This window comes from Leopardus geoffroyi, chromosome A3 (genome assembly GCF_018350155.1).
Source record: "Leopardus geoffroyi isolate Oge1 chromosome A3, O.geoffroyi_Oge1_pat1.0, whole genome shotgun sequence".
Taxonomy (NCBI): domain Eukaryota; kingdom Metazoa; phylum Chordata; class Mammalia; order Carnivora; family Felidae; genus Leopardus; species Leopardus geoffroyi.
In genome coordinates, this window is record NC_059336.1 from 100,777,413 (window position 1) to 100,800,232 (window position 22,820).

The window sequence follows — 22,820 nt, forward strand, 5'->3', positions numbered from 1 at the left end:
ACCAGATGAGCTGCTCTATTTTCATAGCCACACAGATTCCACTAGTGACTTTTAAAAATGTAAAACATACTACCAGGTTTATATTTACATGATCAACTGTTTTTCAAAACACCCATTTTAATTTTTTTCCCACCACAACAATTCTATGCAGTAGGCATGGGGCCAAGGCACTGGGCCAGTTAATGACTGAGCACTCAGCTTCTAAGTCCTTGCTACCTTCCACATTTTAAAAAAGTATTTTCCCTTTCTGGGGCTCCTGGGTGCCTCTGTTGGTTAAGCGTCCCAACTCTTGATTTTGGCTCAGGCCGTGATCTCATGATGATGGGATCAAGCCCCATGTTGGGCTCTGCGCTGAGCATGGAAACTGCTTGAGATTCTCTCTCTCCCTCTCTCCCTGCCCCTCCCCCCACTCAAGCTTTCTCTCTTTCAAAAATAAAAATAAACATTCTAAAGTATTTTCTCTTTCCTCATAAGCTCGACATTACAAAGATGTTTTTTAAAAGAAAAACGTTAAGACTTTATTCAAGGTATATATCAGGCATTGTAACAAAACAGCAGAACTTCAACCTTTGGAATACTGTAATTTTACATCCCTTTGATGCACAGTCCAGGATACTATTTTATCACAGATCATTCTATAGGGACTACAGGAATAAACTAGGGAAACTGCACAGTCACAACCGAGAACGTCAGCTTTTCGAGTGTGTGCCGTTTGAGAATGAAGCACATCCTTTGCCGTTTCAAATACTGTGCAAGGCGAGGACTAGGAAGATACTCAGCTGTGGTCATGGTGGACAAGCACTGTTATCACAAACACACGGACAGTTTACACACATTTCAGAGGCCAGTGAAGTGAGCAAGCTATTCACGCAAAGCCAGGAGGGATTATGACTCCATTTTCTAGTGTATAAGTACACCACCCCATCTTACCTCCTCAGAAACAGAACAGGTGCTCAACGGCAAATAACTAAAAGTTATTACATGAAAATTACAGACTTTCAAGCTAGCATTTTGTAAACAGCCTATGTCTGTAAATCAGGAAATTAAAAACGTTCAGTTATATCCTCTAGACAGAACACCACAGCACTACATGTACACTTGGAGGCATTCACATTTTATGTCAGTCCATACACAAATATACAGCTTGTTGGATAAGTAAACACATTTTGCCAGAAATATGACAGCTGCTCTCATTTGTACAGTGAGTGTTTTTAAGAGAGAAACCAACTCCCTAATCAACACTTGAAGGAAAAATAGTTACATTTACATTAAGACAGCAGTTTGGATACCTTTAAATTTTTTAAATCTTGAATGAGCAGTAATACAGCATGTCTGAGAGTAGAGTGCTTCAAACTTGTTTTTGGCATAGTTGAGTGCAAACTTGATAGCTTGTACTTGTTAAAACTTTACATTGTAAAATGGTGAAAATATAGTTTGTTCACGAAGGATCTCTGCTGCTAAAGGCATTTATTATTTTGGCAAAGAAAAGAAAAAAACACTGCTAAAAAGCTGCTTAAGCTGTTTCTGATAATTCTGGGTACTCCCAACTAACAGGTAAATACATTTAAAGCATATATTTTTCCTCTGAAACTATTCAGTGAGCTTTAAGAAATTGGATTTTCTGTCTTCCCTAATGGGTTTAAGGATTGGTGGGTGTGGGGGAAAGATCATAAAGAGCCTATGTTTGCCCTCTGAACCACAAATTTGCTTGTAGGTTTGTTTTCCTAAATCCCATTGTAAATTACAAACTCACCTTCAGAGGAATTGTGGGAAGAAGGGATTTAAATGTGCATATCTGGCAACAATCAACTTCAGGTAAAACCCTTTCTCGGGTGGCTAAGATCCAGCCAGTGTGCCATCAGCAAAGACTACTGATGTATGTTGGTGTATGTAGCTCAGTAATGAGACGGTCTTTAACTGGGCCTGTTTATAGCCGGTTGACAGCAAGTTCTATGTGGTACATAACACTAATTCTCTAGTCTTCAGGGCGTATCTATGAACAAACACAATCCAAGTATTATATGTGACTGGTTTGTGACCACTGCATGCATTACACTGAAAGAAAACACCAACTCTAAGCACAAATATACAAGTCCTACATTTTAGGCTCAGCTCTCCAAGGGGGTGGGGAGCAGCTACCTCGGACTGAAATGCTATGTAAACCAGATTCTTCTTTTCAGATAAAGTTCTCAGTCTAAGTAAAGAGTCCCCTTAGCTAGTGCTCTATTATACTAAGCGATCTCGGCTTGCATAAGACGTCTGGTAAGACGCGGAGTGCCCATGAGTGCGACTTCTCTCGTTCACATTCTGCACAAGCCGGGAAGGGTGTGAGCCACAGCTGCCCAGGGAGCTGAGCAGCAAGTCAGTCCATAAAGATCTCAACCTCTGAAACCTTTCTAGAACCCAGCATTTTGACAGGTGTCTCAAACGTATTTGACAGCATATCTGAAACATAGTTCTAGGTTTGTTTTGGGTTGATTGGTCGGTTTTTGCTTACTGTTCTCTTGATCAAGTGCTCAGATTATAGGCTCCTCTACCTGGGGAAATAAGTCACAGAACTGGTTACTATGAAGGAGAAACAATCATTTGTCAAGCACTGATGGAACACTCAAAATGATTCCTCACAACAGCCCTGTGAGTTCACATCCCCAGGAGGTTTTACCAAAGGTGAGCCACCTGCCTAAGCCATTGGTACATCCCTCGACAAAATTCAAAAGCTCTTAACCCAGAATCCAGGGGGAGACAAGCTTCTTGTGACCTCTCTTATTCTGGGCTGTTCCCCTGGCCTCATTACACTCGTGTCTGTCAGTACAATATTGTCTCTTCATTCTAAACGTCTCTGGTCTATTGACTTAACATCTATCTGAAGAATATGGACCATCATCCTACAGGAAAAGGGCTGTTTTACTGGAGTTGTATTTGGAAGCTTTACAAGCACATCTGAGACATTCTCTAGAATCAAAATAATTTTTTACATATCTCGTAGTTTTCTTACATATCAGAACCTCTGGCAGCCCTTGCGAGTCCATTACATTAAGCCAAAAGCCATAAATATGTACACCGTAGTCCAAAGCATTAGTACCAAGAACAAAAAAAGTTTAAAAAAATTGCTTTGTTTGCATTTACAGGACTAAAAACGAAGTATGCAACAAATAAATTACAAATGTACATCTCAGCAGTGTGAGGGTGATCTCTTATATTTCTAAAACCACACTGCTGACAATCCAATTGGAGAAAATTACTAACCTCAAGACTTAAAGGTCACACCCCCCCCCACACACACACACAAGCTACCTTTCCCTTTAGCCTCTCCCCAGCAAAATAAAGAAAAGGAAAATAAAAATCTTAAAAGTGTAAGAGGAGAGAGAGAAAAGGCTGTGTCTGTGAGGCTGCACACTCAAAGCACGCCAGCTTGCGGATTTCTATGTTATTAGTGACTAGCTCTTTAAGGCAGAGAAGAAACATTCTGTGGGTCCGGTGCTGTTGGCTCATCTCACTCACGTGGTTTCAGTGGCTGAGGATGAGGTACTTTTCTTCCTAAAGCGGGATCGAAGGACTCTAGGCGGTGCCTGGCAGAGAAAACACAAAAAGGCATCCCTCAATTTGGTGTATGCATTGAACCTTTAAAAAAAATTTTTTTTGAACATTTATTTTTGGGAGACAGAGCACAAGTGGATGAGGGGCAGAGAGAGGAGGAGACACAGAATCTGAAGCAGGCTCCAGGCTCTGAGCTGTCAGCACAGAGCCTGACGCGGGGCTCAAACTCACAAGCCGTGAGATCATGACCTGAGCCAAAGTCGGACGCTTAACCGACTGAGCCACCCAGGTGCCCCTGCGTGGAACCTTTTGAGGCGAGCACCTGTGTGCGTTTTGTGTTGAGACACACAACTCCTTTGGTAGACGAACACTTGTGTGTCACAGTTGGCTGGGTGGAGGGCTCACTCCTAAGCAGGAATCAGGGTCACACCCCAGCATCCTGAAGCTGAGCACCTCCCTCCCTCTTCATGCTCCCTAAGTCCCTGAGTCTTGGAAGCAAAATGACCCTAACAAGTGACTCAGCACAGAGAAATGCCTCCCTAACTCTTCCCTTGTCTTTGTTATTTCCTTTGGGAACCAGCCTCATATTTCTAGGTACGTGCTAAAAATTTCCATCACCAAGTTTCCGGTGTTCTTTCTGGATGTGAAATCTTTTAATGCACAGCAAGCCACACAGCAAAAGGAAACACTGTCCTTAAGTATAAAGGTTTCCACCTCATCTCCCCTACAAATGACTATCAAGGGAGCCCTCCTACCATGGGACACACAGATCACAGAAATTCCTTCTACAATGAAAGAAAAAGAAATTTTCCTCCTGGCATAGCACTTAAGGCTGGAGGGGGGGTTGGGGAGGGGAGGAGGAGGGAGGAGGGAGTGCAGTCACACAACTGGCTCCAAGCTACCCTCAACCCTTGTCTCTGTCCACTTCTCTCTACTAACTTTTGCTGTGGCATCCTTCCACACCTCTGTTCCTTCTGACCTGAAGCCCTTCCCGTCCTTGTCTTGCTGTTTATTGTCCTCTCTAGCACCCAGCTCAAAAGTCACTCCTGAGCCCCTCTCCTCACAGCCCAGTGACACAGAACCAGGGTCACCTTTGTTCTCCTAGTGTTTTGCACACAAGAGGACATCAGGGGACTTTGCATCCTTGGCAGAGTGTGTTTGCTCTGGTCCCTGTCTCCCCCTCCACACTGTGAACTTCTGGAGGGCAGGTCCACATTCGCCATTTCCCAGTAAGTAGCTCAGTGCCTGGAAGGCACACAGAAGGGAAGGAGGGAGAAAGGGAGAGAACAAAACAGGAAATAGGAAGGTCTGGTCTTCCACATCCCCAGTCCCTCACATCACCATTTTGACTAGGAAGTGTTTACCAGCCACCTCTGGACTCAGAGTAAAAGAGGAATCAGGGAAACCTACCTTTAGAAACCTGCCTTAGGCTGTTTAAAGTAAACAGTAAAGCAGCTTGTGCCGTTTTAACACAACAAAACCAAAATGGCAAAACCCTTAGACCCTACGATGTTTTGGGCACCTTCCATGTGAGAGCTGAGCCCCTCCCCCTATCATGGGTTGGCTCAGGCTGTGTTGGAGCCCAGAACATCTTTTACCAAAACCTCTAACTTCAAAATTGATCCGTATGCGCCCCACCCTTGGAAAGGAATCTGATGAACTCTGTGTACACTCAGTGGTAATAACCACGGTCCTAGTCTGAATGGGATCGATAGGTCATGGTGCTTGAGTAGGAGAACATTTCAATGCATCCCCTCAACTAAGTCTCATGGGGTCCCTACGCTGAGGACAGGGGGACTCCCAACTTGCCTCAGATGGACTTTCAGGCCACAGTATTTAGCAGATGGGGCATGGGAGAGGAGATGTGAGGGGCAGAGAGGAAGGCTAGGGGGTCCCCAATTCTGCCAGCTCCACACCTGAGTCTAAGACTGGTGACTCCCTACCCACATCACAAAGCAAGGCCCCAAGGCTCTAGGCTTAGCCCTCCTGCTGCCAAAACTCCATCCACACCTACAACTGGCCACAGTACATCTATTAAGTATATTTGATTTAGGTCGCTTTAGAGGGCTGTGCCCTTTCAGTAACATTTTATCGATATTGGCTTTATACTAGGCACTATTGCTGTGTCTTGAAGATACGATGACAAACATGCTTTATTTACAAAAACTTGTCAAGTAACACATTTTCTTCCCCTAAAACACACATTGGGGTTGCTTTTCATTTCCACATCATCTTATGTTAGTAGTTGTAAATTTTTGATTTCTTAAAATTTTTATTAAGTTTTTTAATGTTTATTTTCAAGAGAGAGAGAGACACGCACACACACACACACACACAGTAGGAGCCGGGCAGGGAGAGAGAGAGGGAATCTGAAGCAGGCTCCAGGATCTGAGCTGTCAGCACAGAGCCCGACACGGGGCTCGAACCCACGAACTGCGAGATCACGACCTGAGCCGAAGTGGAATGCCCAACCGACTGAGCCACCCAGGAGTCCCAGTAGTTGTAAATTTTTAAATCTTATTCTAAATGCTAGATCACCTCTCCTATTTCTAAATAAAATGAGCAGAGTCTTTTTCACCCCTCGGCCAGTCTCTGGATGCTACCTAGTGGTCTGTCCTGTTTGTTTGATGGGGAGAGATCTTCCTACCCCAGGCGCTCGGGAGGTGCTGGGTGCCCCAAGGGATGCCACTCCTGGGCCCCCCAGGTCTCCAGGGCCAGGCCCTTGTGCAAACACATGCTCCACCACACAGCCCCAGACACCGTGTACCTCCAGGGGGAACTCCGTCTTTCGAGGCGCCTTATACTTGTACATGAAATCCAGCAGATCTTCCTCCTCCTCGTCCGAAAATGCCAATGGGTTTTGGACCTCGTGGGGCTCCCAGGCCTTCACACCACCCTCATTCACATCTCCCTCAACCACTTAATGTCCATTTACAATCTATACAAAGGAGACAAAGTACAGCAGGGAGGGATCAGCGGAGAAAGGAGCCAGGAAAGGCAGGCAAGGGCAAGGTTAGGCACACAGCATGACGAGCCATGCCTGTTAGGACAGTCAAGGTCCCCGTGTCTGAAGAAGCAGCCAGTATCTCCCAGGCCTCCCTGCAGGCCGGTCCACGACTGTGCGGTTCCAACTGGAGACTGGCAGGCACTGTGCACAGGAACAAGCACAGGCTCCGGAACCTGATAAGCTGGTGAGCAGAACCGATAAGCTGCCAAGGGAGGTGGGGGCACCGCTGCCCTGGGACAAGGAAGATGCTACCTTAACTGAGAGGTGTCAAACCCTGCAGCTTGGACATGTGACGCCACACCAAAGAGTGCTCAGGGGAAGAATCCCCTCTAGAACGGATCAGTGCGGTGATCTGAAGAGGGGACTAGAGCTCCCTCTCTTACACAGACGAGCCATGTTGACAGTGCATTACAACTGCATACTCAGCTCACGTGTTCTTCAAGACAGGATGTCAAATGCCAGGAAGCCTTAACAGAGAACCTTAAGTGAAGTTATGTAGATGGTTCATTTCAAAGGCCAAGTCCTAAAGAAACAAAGAAGCCTAGTGGAAAGAGAATCTAGGAATACCCTTCCCTCCAGAATGACAGCAAGATTCCTGTTTTAATCTGCCTTGGCTAAATCCACAGGCAAAACTCCAGAATTAATTCATGTCATGGAATGCACAGGTTTTTTTTAAATGTTCAATCCTTAAGCATATTCCACGTCCTCCTATTTAAGCCGAGATATAAAATATTTCCTGCCCATACCTGGCTTATCTGACACTCAAAGACATATCTTTCTAGGTTTCATATATTGTTTTTACCTAGAATCACAGACTGCAGATGTATGGGGCCCTCAGATCATCCGGTCAACAGCCCTAAGGCCTGCAGGAAAAAAACAAAAAAAAAACGGACCTCTTTCTGGAACACCCTGCTACTACTCCTAAAAACATAGCCATCAATGTGTTCTCTCCATCAACACAGAACTCACTCAACTATATGAGCACCAGGTGTGGGTGAAGCAAAACTCACAACAGACCTTAATCTCGGGCAGCTTTTCCAGGTACTGCTGCTGTATTCCCAACAGCCAGCAGGAGGCAGCATGAGAGCTCAGTTGCTCGCTTGTCTTCACCACAAATTGCAAAGCAAATTGTAGGCTGGGAATGCCCTGCTCTGACAGCTCCCTGGTAAGGGCCAAGATGGAGCTTGTTAACCTTCCTTTGATTCTTTTGCTCTGTGCATCCCCCAGCCTGGGGGGTGGGGTGGGGTCAGGTTGTCCTCTGGGCCCTTCTTCCCTTGCCCAAATCAGCTGCACCCTCAGGACTCTGTTGAACATGAAGGCTGGCAACTCCAGGGAGCCCTCCCTGGCCTCCTCACCCTGCGACCACAACTGCACGTGGCATCTGTACCACGTGACTTGCGTGGCGTGCCCGGGTTCTCGTATCGGCCTCATTCTGTCTGCCTCAGCCTGACAGAAAGCATCTTGAGCTTTGGGGACCGTGGCTGATCCTCAGTGCCTCTGAACACTGATGCAGGGCTGGGCACCCAGTGGCTGCCCATCCACTAAAGCAGGTGGAATACAGGCATCATCTGAGAGCTTAGGTCTCATCCCCACTCAGACCTTGACACCCATCCACAGAGAAATTCCTTCAGGACACAGATACCTCTTGCCTGACAGGAGGAAAAAGAAACAGGCCTGCCCAGGGCCAAAAGGCCTCAGACCAGGACAGAAACCGCAGAAGCGGCCTGGCCAGGTCTGCCTCGACACGAAACTGCATCCTGGGTGTGGGCCTGGGGACTGGTTGGAGTCTGTGCCTCTGCACGTGGGGTTCCCTCCAAATTGTGGTCCAGGGCTTTCCCCGTGCTGTTGCTATCCACTCCTTAAGACCCAGAGACAACCTGTGTGGGGAGTGACTCTCACTGAAGTTCATGGCCACAGCAACCACCTCTAAACCCCAGGTGATGGCAGCCAAGACCTTGAGCCTGCAAAGCTGCCACCCTGGTGCCCAAGGCTGGGCAGCCTCTAGGAAAGGACAGGGGTCCCTGCTGCTTTCCGCGGCCTTGCCTGACGTTCGATAAGAGTGAACGTGTCAGCAGGACCACAGCGGGGCTGGCACGCAGCTCCACATCTGCTCTCTGCCGGCGGGGGGTGGGGGGGGGGCAGGGGGCGAGGAAGAAACTGGCTGAGTCTCAGAGCCCTTGGAGGCCTGAGTAGATGTGTATGCACAGAGCCCAAGGCTTCCCCACCCCCATAGTGCCAAAACATCCCCAGATTGTTAACCACCAGGTTAGCAAACACATCCCACACAGCACACGTTAGTGGGAGCCATTAATGGAAGTCAGCAAACGTGTTGAAGGAGGGCACACCCGTCTGGAACACTTACATCCGCGTCCCCGACAGCCACCGAGGAGAAAGAAAACAATATTCTGTTAGGGAAGGGTCTCTGGGGAGGAGACTCACACACACGTGCGAGCGTGCGTGCATACGCACAGATCCACGCACAGACATACACTCACTCGTTTCCCACACTCTAAACCTCACACAGCCACTGCTGCTGTCTGAGGAAACGCGCTGCCTGGGGCCACTCTGGGAAAATGCAATTCTCTCTCTCTTTCAGTAGGAGGAATACAAGGCATGACTTTGCTTTTTTAAAATGAGGCCCCACACACTTGATTTTTCTATTTTAAAGGGAAAAAATCCATCTTTATGACTAACTCCAAGCAGTAATACAAACTTCAGTTCTACATTACATCAGGGCAGGTAGGGAGAAAAGAGACAGGAAAGAGCTGTTGGGCGGGAAGGATTAATAGAAAGAGACCCGTACAGGAAACAACAGGGAAATGGCTGACAGAAGGGCAGGAATGGAGCTGAAGTGGGGAGAGAATGTTCTTGTGGGCTCTGAGATGCACAGATGAAAATCATCTCAAGGGACCAGGAGGGGCTCTGTGACCAAAGTGTCTGTGACCCCCTGAAACCCTCTCCCACGGCATCATTGCCAGAGAGCTGGCCTCCAGTCCCCCAACACCATTTGCTGACACCTCACACCGGGCACCCATCACTTGCAGAGATGGCCACACTTTATGGAGGAGGGGACCGAGCCCTGAAGAGCTGAGGGACTTTCCCACTCTCACAGACGGACGAAGCTGGTCTTGCAAGCAGACCTTAGGGAGACTGGGAAGTGGGGGACAACTCCGGGGCACTGGGTGTTAAGAGGGCCTGAGAAAGGGAGGGCTGGGGCAAAGGCTCCCAGATCACAGCTCTGAGCAGGGCCACCCCAGCCTGAGGCTGCCCCCCAGCGCCGCCTGCTGCCCACTCCCCAACACCCCCATCCTCACAGCTCCTGGGGAGAGCAAACTCAAATGCCTACAGTCAACTGCAATTCTATTTAAATGCACTGGAAATGCAGCCTCTGATTTGGAAACCATCAGGGGTCACAAGAGGTGAGGGCTTCCCAGGGAACAGCGCAGAGCAGTCCCATGAGGAAAGAGTGGAGGGGAAGGCAGCTGTAGTCTCCCTGGTCCTCCAGGTGGTAATATCCCAGAACTAGAGGCTTTCAGAATGGCTCGAGGAATTTACAAACTCAAAACTGGTCAATAGTTACAAATAACCACAGTCGCCTGAGGCCTCTGGGACCCCGCTCGAGGTTGTTCCCCAACAACCAGTAGGTCCACCAGGTCCAAGCATTAGCCTCTAGCACTGGAATGCAGCCCCTCCGTTTGTTTCTTCCTTTTGAAAACTGAGATATAACATGACATCGTGTTAGGTTTAGGTGTATGACATAATCATTTGAGCCATATACATATGTATATATACATACACATATACGTATACATATACATATACATATACATATACATATACATATACATATACATATACATACACATCCCTCTGTATCTGATGTGGACCAGGAGGCCCCTGAGGGGCACAGAGCTGGTCAGAGTTAGAGCCAGGTTAGCACACTGGTCTCCACTGTTGCCCTGCTCAGAACTCCTTTGACAGTCGGTTCACATTGGGTTTATGGTCTCCAAAACCCCCAGGTCTTATATAGACTTTTAAAAGCCTTAGTGTCGAGAAGCCTTACAAATGAAGAAATGAAGGGGAAAGAGGACACTTCTTAAATGCAGCTCATGTCCTCTACTCCCACCACTGCAGGAGGGACGGCCATGCCTCTGCAGCCCCAGTGCTAGTTGCACAGGCAGTGGTGGGTGCCGTGCCTGCCTCCTCCCCGCTACTGCCCCCCCACCCCCCCCACCCCCCCCCCCACCCCCGCCAGCCAGCAGCTGCAGATGGGGTGGCCTTTTGCCTTCAGAGCCAAAGGCAGATTCTCCACGGAGGGGCGCCCTCCATGGCAGGTGAAGGGGAGCTGGGTCTGTCCAGCACCATCCCCCATCCCCAGTCCCTCACGTATCTAGTCAAGGTTAGGGAAGCAGCAGGAGCAGGGCAGGAGAGAACACGGCCAACCGCGGGCGGGCGGCCATGGCTGCACCAAGCCATCGTTCGCTCACAGGGAGGGCAGCCGCACTGGCTGTCCCCTCTCCCGGAGGCTTTCTGGCTGCTCCCAGCTATAATAAAAAGCCTTTTCACAGACATTTTCACAACCACGCAGTGAGGTGGGGAAGCAGGACCTTTATCTCTACTTTAAGTTGTGGAAACCGAGGCTCAGGTTGGTTAGGCGGTTCACGCACAGTTACAGAGCTAGTAAGTGGCAAAGCAGGACCAGGGCTCCCTTGGCTGCACCTGGACCAAAACCCCTGGAACTACAAGGCTTCATCGCTTCAGAGGACCTGGGTAAGTTCCTGTGTCCTCATCACCCACAGCACAAGGAAATATGACTCTGTAGCAGTTTTAAAATATCTCCACACATTTTTTGATACTCCTCCCTTCATGAGGTGGAGATTAATTCCCCTCCCTTTCAGCATGGGCTGGACCTAATGACTCACTTCCAACAAACAGAAGAAGGCAGAGGTGACTTCAAAGACTAGGTCCTAAAAGATACTGTGGCTTCCTGCATGCCCTCTCTCTGTTGGATCACTCACTCTGGGTGAAGCCAGCTGCCATGTCGTAAGGACACTCAAGCAGCCCCAGAGAGACCCATGTGGTAAGAGGATCTGAGTCTGCAGCCAGTAGCCACAAGAGAGCTATCTTAGAAGTGGATCCTCCAGGCTCAGTCAAGCCTTTATGTGACTGCAGCTCCGGCCGACATCTTGACTGCGCCTGTTCACAGACCCTGAGCCAAACCACCAGGTTAAGAGGCTCCTGAATTCCTAGCCTGCAGACACTGTAAGATAACACAGGTCTGTCATTTCAGGGGGTTGGCCTCCTGACTCCTGCCTCCCCCCCTCCCCCACCGCCGCCGCCCAAGACTATGCAGCTGAAAGGGAGCCCCACGGTCAGGCACCAGCTTATGGTTAGAACCTCCTCCTGAGGCGAGAGTCCAGCACGCTGCACAGAGGCTGGCTGCTTACTCACCTTTCCGGGTCCTGCAGGTAGAGCAGCATGTACACACTGTGGGGATGGGGGACATCATCAGTGACACCCCTTACTCAATGGGCACCAGCCCCAGCAAACAGGGAGGCCCCAGTGAGGTGTGGGGATTCCAGTATGTTCAATATAAGGGCCCTGGGAATGCGGGTCTCTGTAGAGACACCAAGGTGGGGGAGGAGATCATTCTAGACTCAGCTTCCCCTCCGGTGCTAGAAAATGCCCTTGCCCGGCCCACACAGGTCAGTCCTTGTATCCTCTGAGAAATAATTCTAACCGCACCTGCTCACACACCCCTCCACTCTATGCCTTCCAGTTCAGAAGGATTTCTAGAAACCCTTCTCAGACTGACCTCTGACTCCCCAGATTGCTTGGTGTCAGTCATTCGGTCAAAGGCCTGAGTGGCTGTTGCCTTGTACACTCCACTGGTCTTGGTGCACATGTGGGCCTTGGTATACAGTAGGTGCTTACTAAATACAAGTTGACTGTCTCCAAGTTCATGGGACGCATGGAACATTCTTTTAACACCACCTCTACTCTTCCTGGGGTTCAATGCCAGACTTCCAATAAATGGGGTCTAAGATTCTGTAGGGAGGGCGATATGTTTCTGCAAATTCCATATTGTTATTTTACACCATGGGCATGTATTTTTATTTTACATATATTGTTACATTATATCTCACTGTTTTGTACATTTTTTCACTGGCATCATGGTTTCAAGAACGTATTGTACATTGTATGTACATTTTAACCACTGCTGCCACACAGCTCCCTGGGGTCCAGCCACCACCTCTGACCTGTCCACCCCCAGACTGCCTTCAACAACTGCCACCTGTCCAGGGTTTGCAAATTCTCTTGTTTGCTCTCCTCACAAGCCCAAGACACAGGCTGAGTAGGGACTACGGTACCCATTTTCCAGAGGAGAAAGCTGAAGGGAACAGGGCTCATCTTCCATGCCAAGGTCAAATTCCCCGGTAGTGACCACCTGGGGTGTCATTCTGAGAAAGGTTCGGAGGCCGAACATAGGCTCAGTGGGGACAAACGTGGTAGCTGCTTGGCAACATGTGCCTCGCCTGCACTGCTCTGCACAGGCCTGCTGTCGCCCTGCCAGGATGGAAGCCCAGACTCGGGCCCTACCTCACCACGCCCAGTGTCCAAGGCCCACATAGTGGGTAGGGAGGGCATACAAACCCTTGCAGCTGGGTCTCCTTTGTCAGACTTTCTGCCAGGCACATGGACCCCCAACTGCCCCAGAGCCTCTGATCTGGGTGCTTTTGCCCCACCCACGCCCAGGTCCTGGGTCATCTTTCACCCGTCTTTCGTTCTGAGAGGACTTTTTTTTTTTTTTAATGTTTTTTTTTTTTCAACATTTATTTATTTTTGGGACAGAGAGAGACAGAGCATGAACGGGGGAGGGGCAGAGAGAGAGGGAGACACAGAATCAGAAACAGGCTCCAGGCTCTGAGCCATCAGCCCAGAGCCTGACGTGGGGCTCGAACTCATGGACCGCGAGATCGTGACCTGGTTGAAGTCGGACGCTTAACCGACTGCGCCACCCAGGTGCCCCTGAGAGGACTTTTATTTTAGGTCCCAGAACAGCTGCAGTGAGCGCCACATGGTCCCCGCCCTCCCTGCTGGGTCAGCACCTCCCTTCTCTGCCCCCTGGAATCACAGGAGCTGTGGCCCAGGGTGAGCAGGGGGCAGCGCAGGGTCATGTTGCAGCACAGCAGGTTCTCTGGTTCTCCATGAACTCTACCTGCTCACCTGCATCCAGGGTGACCCCACAGGCTCGCTGCTCCACCGGCAGAGGGCATCACTGCCAATGGAAGGCTGCAGGGCCAGCGCCAAAACAAAGCATCCCAAACCGTTTCTACTTAGTGCTGGTCTGGGAAAATGTCCAAAGCCCAGGAGACACTTCCCATCGCCTTCAGACCTCACCAGTTCCCAGTTCTGAGGCTGCCCTAAATAATCCACCAGGAGGAGGTCTGGGCAGGAGGCCTGGATTCTGGTCCTGTGTGGCCTTGGCACAGTGCATGACCTCTCTGAGCCTACTTCTTCCACTTGGTTCACTTTATAATGACGACACAGAATCACAGAGGGAAAGGGACTGTGGAGCCACCTAGGCCCCACTTGCTGGCCAAAGCAGGAAGACCTCCCTAGAGCCCCAGTGCATGACCATTCAACTTTGGTTCGGGCCCATCCAACGTCAGGGACCTTACTACCTCACAAGGCAGCCTACTTCTCTCCTGGACACTTTCATATGAGAAAGTGCTTTCATAGGTGAGTTAGATAACAACAGGAACAACAGTACCAGTTACTACATAGACTGTGGGCATGATCCTAAGCACGTTTACGTGGATTATTTTATTCAAATCCTCACAACAGTCCTACAAGTAGGTATTGTCATTCCTTGTGAACAGATAAGGAATCTGAGGTTCAGAGAGGGCAAGAGCGTGCCCAGGTCACACAGCTAGTAAGCAGCTACCCTCTTAGAACTTTACCCAATTTTATCTCATTGGTTCTTTCTCTACCCTTTAAGCCTCACAGAATTGGGGCCTGTTTTTCTTCCAAATAACAGTTTTCATTTGAGGCTCTGTGGCCAAGGAGCTGACCAAAGGTGGAGGTGATACCTAATTCCATTTCACATTTCTATTCCTGAAACAGTGCCCAACAGATCAGAAGTTGTAGATGCTCAAGGAAACCTAGAAGGTCAAGGGGTGTGCAAACAGAGAGCACCATCCCAGGAGTAAGGAGGCCACAGGAAAATGCCAGTCCATGGGTGACCCTGGTGACAGTTCCCTTCCCTGGGCCTTGGTCTCTTTATTGGTAACATCTGAGGATTACACTGAATGATCCCTGAGGTCTCTTCCTGCCTGGACTTTTGGGATTGCATTCTAAATTCTCCTGAGGGAGAGTTCACTCAGGAGATAGCCCCTCCGTGAGGTGATCCTCACCCTTACAGCCAAGCGTCTACCTTTCCAACCTTGCCAGAGTTAAAACATCTCCCCTCAGAGAGAAGCCACAATGTTCAAACCTGGGGCCAGGGTGAAGTAGGGTGTTCTGATGAACAGGAACACCCGGGAGGAAACTGATGGACACCTGGCCTGCCTCTAAGCTGGTCTCCCTTCCCTGGCAGGGAATATGAGCCATTATTCCCAGGGCGGCCACAGGACTCCTTCTTTCCCATCCCTGTCCAAGACCCCTAAAAGCCAGGTGGGGTCTTCGAGGCTCAAGGTCAAGATGCCCCCTGCAGGGTGCACCTCACAGCACAGGATCAGGGTCCAGGGGACTCACATGTTCCTGTTTCTGTGTTTAAGAGCAGGGCAGCCACCAGGCACATGTCACAGCCAGAGACTCCAAAAGGGTGGTCCAGTTCCCATCCTTGAGGCTCAATGTTCCGCCAAGGGTGAGGAGCAGAGGTGGCGATCCAGAACTGTGCCCTATACCCCTTTCACTGTTAACCCTCTGCTGGCAGTAGCAGTGCTCAGCTCCTGAGAGCCAAGGTCCCTGGAATCTCTCCAAGGAATGGCCTGGGAAAATATGAGCCCTGGCCCAGCTCCCTCGCCCCTAATCCATGCCCCTACCCTCCATAAGCCTGAAACCCACTAATGGATCAGACATCAGTGGGTCCCAAAGGGGGCTGCACCTCAACACCACCATATATGGGTCTCATCCCAGATTTATTGAATCCTCTGGGGATGGGCCCAGGACTCTGCATGTCTAACAAGGTCCCCAGCTCAAGCCTAATACAGGGAACCTGATGCCAGGCACTTGACAACCAGAGGTAGACATCGGGACAGAGGTATGGTTTCCATAAAGCTGTGGCCTCTGCAGGAGTTCGATCTCAGAGCTAGTGTGGTCTTTGGCATGTAGGGACTGAGGGTGTGCATGGTGAATGGGGGCACAGGGATGGGAGCAGATGGTAGAGTGACAGGACACATTCATGCAGGGAAAAGGAACCACAGGAGCCACAAGCCCTGTTTGGGCAGGAGGAGACACTCAGGGAGTCAAGACAGGTAAGCCCTCCTAGGAGTATAAGGCCGGAGAGGAAGAGAACAGAGAAAGCTGTCTTGGCCCACGTCCAGCTGTGCCCATTGCCTCCAGGCTTGGTTCACACACTATTCTCCACCCACCCCCAGCCCTTCGATAATCAGATGGAAGAGGCAGAACCCTTTGATGCAGGAGGCCTAACCCTGGCCCCTGTCAGAGTCCCCAGGCCAGCCTCGCATCCTGGCCAGAATGGTGCTCTGCCTCTTGGCTGTCCTGGCACAATCTGATGGGCATCTGTGTTGATGGCTACTCCGGGTTACGTGCCACATGGTGGATGGGGCCTCTCTCCGTGAAAGCAAGGCCTGTGAACTGGAAAAGATGAAAAGTGAAATGATACCTACCTGAGCTGCCGGCACTCTCAGAAGCACTCCTGGACATCTTAGGCTGGCCATGTTTGCCGCTGGCTCGCCCAGACCCCTGTGGTGGGGGGCTGGAGGGGGCAGGGGCACCGTCACCCCGGATGGTGGTGAGGTCCTGCATGCTGAAGCTCCGGAGTCTCTCCGATAAGGCACCCTGTCCCTGGATACAACACAGGAAGGGGGCACACGTCAGAGGCCTGCCCCACAGACCACAGGCAGTAGTGGGGGTGGGGGGAGTGCAGACACAACAAAGGCCAAGAGGAAGTTCTGACAGTCGGCAAGGTGAAACTCAAGACCTGGAAGGACTCTGCAGAGGGGCAGGTCCCTGGTGTACTGGCTGGAAACACTGAGAGGAGCAAGGCCTGGAATATTCCAGGGCCTCCTGTGGGTCTCAGCCATCGTGCCTCTGGCTCCCGGCTCCTTCTCCTTCATTTTTAAATTTGTTTTTAATGTTTATTTTTGAAGGAGAGAGAGACAGAGTGTGGCGGGGGGGGGGGGGGGGGTGCGAGGGGAGAAGGGCAGAGAGAGGGAGACACAGAAGCCAAAGCAGGCTCCAGGCTCTGAGCTGTCAGCACAGAGCTCGATGGGGGACTCGAACTCATGGACCACGGGATCATGGCCTGAGCAGAAGTCAGACGCTTAACCGACTGAGCCACCCAGGCGCCCCTCCTTCTCCTTCAGATGCCCTCATCGCATGATGAGCTAGAGCCACAAACAGACCCAGGGTGGAGGAAATGACTGCGACCTATAGTTCCTACTCTCGAGGGGCTGTCTGCTGCTTCTCTGGCTTTACATAAATAAAAGTCCCTACATAGCCACATTTTTGCTCAGTTTCCAGTACACAAGAATCTGGTCAGAAAAATCAAAACCTAATAATCGATGTGCTCAGTCGTTACACTTTTCAAAGGAAATAAAAATCAGCCGGTATTTTTAAAAAAATGTATGACAACAGCAACTTCTTTTATCTGTTCATGTTACTGTTTATGAGGCACATTTGTTTCCACTCTTGCATTTGAGCTTCATAAAATACCCAAAAGGTAATGAATCAGGAAAGAAAAAACATGACATTAAAAAAAAAAAAAAAAAAAACAACCTGCTGACTGTAACCATTTCATATTCTGAGAGAGTCACAGAATTCATCTCAGGGGAAAACTGTTCTTTTGTTTAGGAAAGCGGGAGATCAATCCCTTATACTTATGAAAGGGAAGGTCCTTGCTGTCTGGATGAGAGAATCTGTGTCACAGTGAAAAGGATCATAATGAAGGCTCAGGGAGGGGGCATCGCCTTAGGGGTGCCTCGGGGGCTGGAGAGGGACCTTGTGTTTGGAGGAGAAGGAACTTGAGAGGGGGCTGGGGACTGGTAGGAGACTGGGGTTAATTGAGAATTGGGTTGGGATTTGAGCAAAAGGTGACAGGCAAGTAACCACCAAGCAAATCAATGAAGTTGGGCATCTTCAGAAATACCGGAGGGCGTGCAGACTTCCCACAGGTACACGGGACAGCAGAGGACAGCGGAGGAGGTATTTTATTAGGATAATGAAGGGAAAGTGGTCCTAGAGGGCTGGACTACTTGGGAACAGTAAGACACAACAGATATAATAGAACCAACAAATCAGCACAAAATAGGTGGGAACAGCCAACAAGAGGGCTCTGGGTTGGGGGTGGGTTTAATAAAACAAACAAGGGCCACAACATGGCAAAGGGGTTGGAGGACTTTTTTCATTTTACTTAAGGAAAAAAAAAAAAAAACAACAATGAAAATGGCCAGCAAAGCACCGCAGTTCATAGAAGTGACTAGTCAAAGGGCCAGTTAGATAAAGGAGCAAATGCAAATGCCGAATGAGTTAGTTAGAGGGAAGGGGGAAAACAAAAGGAGCTTGCAGACAGGTCTAGAAGAAATGTCAGAATAAAACAAAGTTGCATTAAAATATGAAAAAGATAAGTTCTCAACATACCAAAGATCTAAAAACGTCTCTAGGAAACTAATAGCAAAAAGAAAACTATTTAAATAATCAGATATATACGATCAGAATTATAAATCCAGACAAAGGAGTGTTTTATGTTAAAAAAAAACAAAAACAGAGAGAGAGATGGAAATCACCCTCAGACACCCCTCTGATGTCTGATGGTGGCCAAGGGGTCTGAGGCCTCACCTTCTAGACATTAACAGCTGGGTGGTCTGTGCCATGAAAATGAGGTGAGACTAGCTGCCCAGTATAATCCCCTCCAAAGCTAGCAGCCAATGATCTATGATTATTTAACTCAGAAGCACTTAAGGTGACATCTAGAATTTAGAGGGGCGCCTGGGTGGCTCAGAAGGTTAAAGTGTCTGACTTCAGCTCAGGTCGTGATTTCGTGATCCATGAGTTCGAGCCCCACGTTGGGCTCTGTGCTGACAGCTCAGAGCCTGGAGCCTGCTTCAAATTCTGTGTCTCCTGCTCTGTCTGCCCCTTCCCCCAATCTAAAAAATAAATAAACATTAAAAATTTTTTTTTAGAAATGAGAGGGCTAAGGAACCAAAATGAGTTCTGAAAAGAGGCAGGAAATATTGACGATGACAATGGAGTAATTCAGTGTCAGGTTCACATTCAGAAAGGCTACCCAGTGATTCACTTTCAGTCGTCCTCCCATTCAGTCACTTTTGTTCAACAATTATTTATCAAGGATGTTCTCTGGGCAAGACACTATGCTAGGTGTTATTAGGAAATACCAAAAATAGAGTTCGATTTCTGACAAAATGTAAAAAGGCAAATGTACAAATAACCACACAGCTTGTGCCACACCTGAAGCTCCACAAAGTGACAATTAAGGGCAATGGTTCTGGAGTCAGACCTAGAGTCAAATTACAGTCCTATCACTAAGAGCTGGGTGACCTTAACCTCTCTCCACCTCAATATTCTCCTCTGCTAAGGAGCATCCACATGGCAAGATATAGTGAGGATTACATGAGATTATGTCCATACGATAGTATAAAGCCCAATGCATGGTAAGCGTTCAAAAAATGCCAACTATGATGATGGTGATGATGGTGGTGACGATGAGCATGAGGATGATATGCTGCCTGAGACACACGAGTTGCTGTTGAAATAAAAAATAAAAAGACCACGTCTGGCCAAAAGGACAAGGAGGGGCTTCATGAGCCCAAGCCCAAATAAACGGTCAGGGACTAAGTCCATCAATGTGCCTGCCAGCTCCTGCCAATGTTCAGCAATGTACCCGAGAGCAAGCAGCAACAGGCACCATACATGTCCTTTTCAGCAAGGCACTCGAGTCCACTCCCAGAAGCCAAGCCAGCCTAGCTCCAATATCACTAACATCATGACGACTGGAAGTGGCAGAGGTTAGCAAAGAAAAGGGGATAATAACAGCTCTGTATCAACACAGTCCTGACTCAGACGAAATCATAGCAGCATGGGCACAAGGATCTTGAAAACAAATTAGTCTTTATCTGTCAAAACATTCTGAGGTGGTTAGAATTCATATGGCTCTCTCATTTGTAAACCTCTCAGCCCGTCTCCGTCTCCTCTCAAAACCTCATTTCCATTCATTTTTCACAAACCCCAATCCACCCTGCCACTTTGGCTCTGCTCTGGAGAACGTCCATTTTATTATTCTGGGAACAATCAAGAATTGTTCACTGGTACTCTGCAAAACTGGGTTCCTTATTTGGGAATATAAATACAGATCCCCTAAGTTTGTTAAAGCTTAAAACCACATTCTCCATAATTCAATGAGCCACATCACCACATTAAAGCCTTTAAAGAGTCCTATACTGTTTCAGGTTAACTCACTGTATCTCCAACGAATTTGACCACACTGGGATATACTGTTAGTTGACCATCCAAAAGTCACTCCCAACCCCATTCTTGACACGATGAAAAAAAGAAAAAAAAAACCAGATTTCCCAATCTCCCTTGTAGCTATGGATGGCTATGTGGTTCAATTCTGGCCAATGGGAGGTAAGGGAAATTTGCTAAGGAATTTCTGGGAAAGGCATTTCTTTTCCCAATATGCAGGAGAAAGGCCTGAACCTGCTCCCTGTCTCCTGCCTTTGACTGTGGTGGAACTGCCATCTTGTGACTAGGTGACTCACAGAGACATCCATTTAGAGCCCTGACATCTCTGACTCACCGGAATAATGACAGTACCCGCTTACTCCTAGACTTCTTGTGAATGATCTTCATCTATTTCAAGACATATATTTTTTCATCTCTGAAATTGAGGTGGGTCTTAAAATTGTTGTTGCCTTGACATCATTGTCATTGCCTACACATGAATGCATTTGGTTGTCATCCCCATGGCATGAATGGACAACTGAACTGAATTGAAACCATTCAGAACCACCCACAGAAGAAATATGAGTCCAGGTTGTCTAAAACACACTCCATTGACACCTCCGGTAAGATCAAGAAAGTGGCACCATCCACACTGGCAGAATGGTTATCAGCGGCATGGATGAAAATCCCAGAGACAGCAGCCAGCTGTGTATTATCAACGCTCTGGAAGGTGGAATGTGATACAACATGGTCATAAACAGACACTGACGAGCTCAGTTGAAAAGTGATTCAGAAGAGTGAGACTCAGAAACTGAAGAATCGAGGTTAGGAAGAAATTCAATCAATTTATTGTGCTTATGTGTTCCTTTTAATGTATGTGCAAAGTGATACACACAAAAATCTATGTCTAAACAAGTTTAAAAGGGTCCTTTTGATAAGTAGAAGTAAAAATTCTAAGTGGAAAAGGATTAAGCCCTAATTTGATTGGCAATATTTTCCTCCTTTAGGGGTAGATAACAATGTTATCTTAGATAGTCTTAGAAACTATCCCGTTCTTTTTTTAAATAGTCTTCATGCCCAATGCAGAGCCCAACATGGGGTCTAACGTGGGTCCTGAACGGACAACCCCAAGATCAAGACCTGAGCTGAGACCAAGAGTCAGACACTTAACCAACCGAGTCACCCAGGTGCCCCCAAACCACTGCGTTTTAGATTCAATACAATATGGTTGCACTTCTCAGAGAAGTTTTGTCTGACCATCTCCGCTCCCTGTCGTATGCTTTCAGTGAAGTCTGTACTTCTTTGTAGCACCTCACACAATTACATTTAACTATTGGTATTGTTTGTTGGTTTGTCTTCCCCTCCAGATTGTTTCATTTATCGGTGTCTGCCATGTTACCTGACATACATTAGGGCTCAAGGAGTTGAATGAGTGAACATACGGCCATGTATTGAGCAATTTCCTCAGTAAAGAGCAGTAACAGGAAATCCCCACCCCTACCCCAGTGCATCGGCCAGGGTCCCATACCTCAAGGAGCATTCTGTTGAATAGGGACATGTGCTCTGTCCACAAGGAGTATATGAGAAAGGCCAGAGGGCTGGAGGGTGCAAAGGACAGAGAGTGTGCATTGGAGCAGCCAGACATGCCAGAGGAGACTATGCTTGACCTGGCCTTAGAGGACTTGGGTAGGTGAAGATGGGGACCAGGTGGAAAGAGAAGTATATTTCTTGGTCATCCAGCACTCAGAGCTGCCCATTCAATGACAGATGAGGTCTTTGCAGTTTTGTCTGCTAAGGGGATGGGGGTCCAGTTATACTGTGTTAATGGCCAAATGAATGCATTTGTGAAAGTGCCTGCTGAAAGGTCACAGGGTTTCTTTTAAAACAGCTGGACCAGTGGGGGACGGGGGCAGGAGTGACACATACTCTTCACTGCATGCCCTCTTTTGTGCTTTTGGAATTTTATACCATAAACATATATTACCTTTAAGAATCATTACCACTTCATTTTTAGAAACACTCATAGCACTTTCCCAAGATCACCTTGAGGATCCTATTTTGTAAATATAGGGCTTGCATGATGCCAACAAGTGCCATCTAGACCAAAACAGAATGACATGAGACTACTTAAAACAAAAAAAACAAAACCCAAAAAACAAAAAACAAGATTAGAACAGAGAAGGAAGAAGTGGTGCCTCCAGAAACTGCAATATATTAGCTGTCCAGCCCCAAGAGCCTTGTCTCAACTCTGTTATGAGGGGCCTTGACCAAGTCACCTTGGTCTTTGCCAGCTTTGCAACCTCATTGGGAAATTAAAGCATTGAACAAGATTCCCTTCCAACTGGAAAATTCTAAGTTCAAGAATCTGTGACCCTCTTTGGTGGCTCATTATCTGGCTCTGATTGCAATTCCAAAATAAGGGTTTTTAGAATTAGTTGAAAATCTCTAGAATAATTGTTGGGTCTCCCACAGTAACTCCGTGTGTTTAACATGTGTGTGTGTTTAAATTTTTTTTTAGTGTTTATTTATTTATTTTGAAAGATTGAGAAAGAGGGCAGGAGGGGCACAGAGAGACAGTGGTAGAGAGAGAGAATCCCAAGCAGGCTCCACACTGCCAGCACAGAGACCA

The 22,820-nt window shown here is 48.2% G+C and overlaps 1 protein-coding gene across 8 annotated transcripts in view; it reads right to left on the minus strand.

The window, feature by feature from the left end:
* Positions 1–492: 492 nt before the first annotated feature.
* The window catches only part of REEP1 (receptor accessory protein 1), a 111,996-nt gene continuing 89,668 nt past the window's right edge, over positions 493–22,820 (minus strand). For 4 of the 8 annotated variants that reach the window (XM_045446752.1, XM_045446753.1, XM_045446756.1 and 1 more), the window contains 4 exons: positions 16,399–16,576; positions 11,996–12,031; positions 6,305–6,456; positions 493–3,569 (listed from right to left, as the gene is read on the minus strand). In XM_045446752.1, coding sequence (XP_045302708.1) covers positions 3,498–3,569; positions 6,305–6,456; positions 11,996–12,031; positions 16,399–16,576 — 438 coding nt within the window. In that variant the 3' untranslated portion in view covers positions 493–3,497. Of the gene's footprint in view, positions 3,570–6,304; positions 6,457–11,995; positions 12,032–16,398; positions 16,577–18,370; positions 18,398–22,820 lie in introns of all 8 variants that reach the window. The other 4 variants (XM_045446758.1, XM_045446759.1, XM_045446755.1 and 1 more) reach the window with 3 other exon arrangements.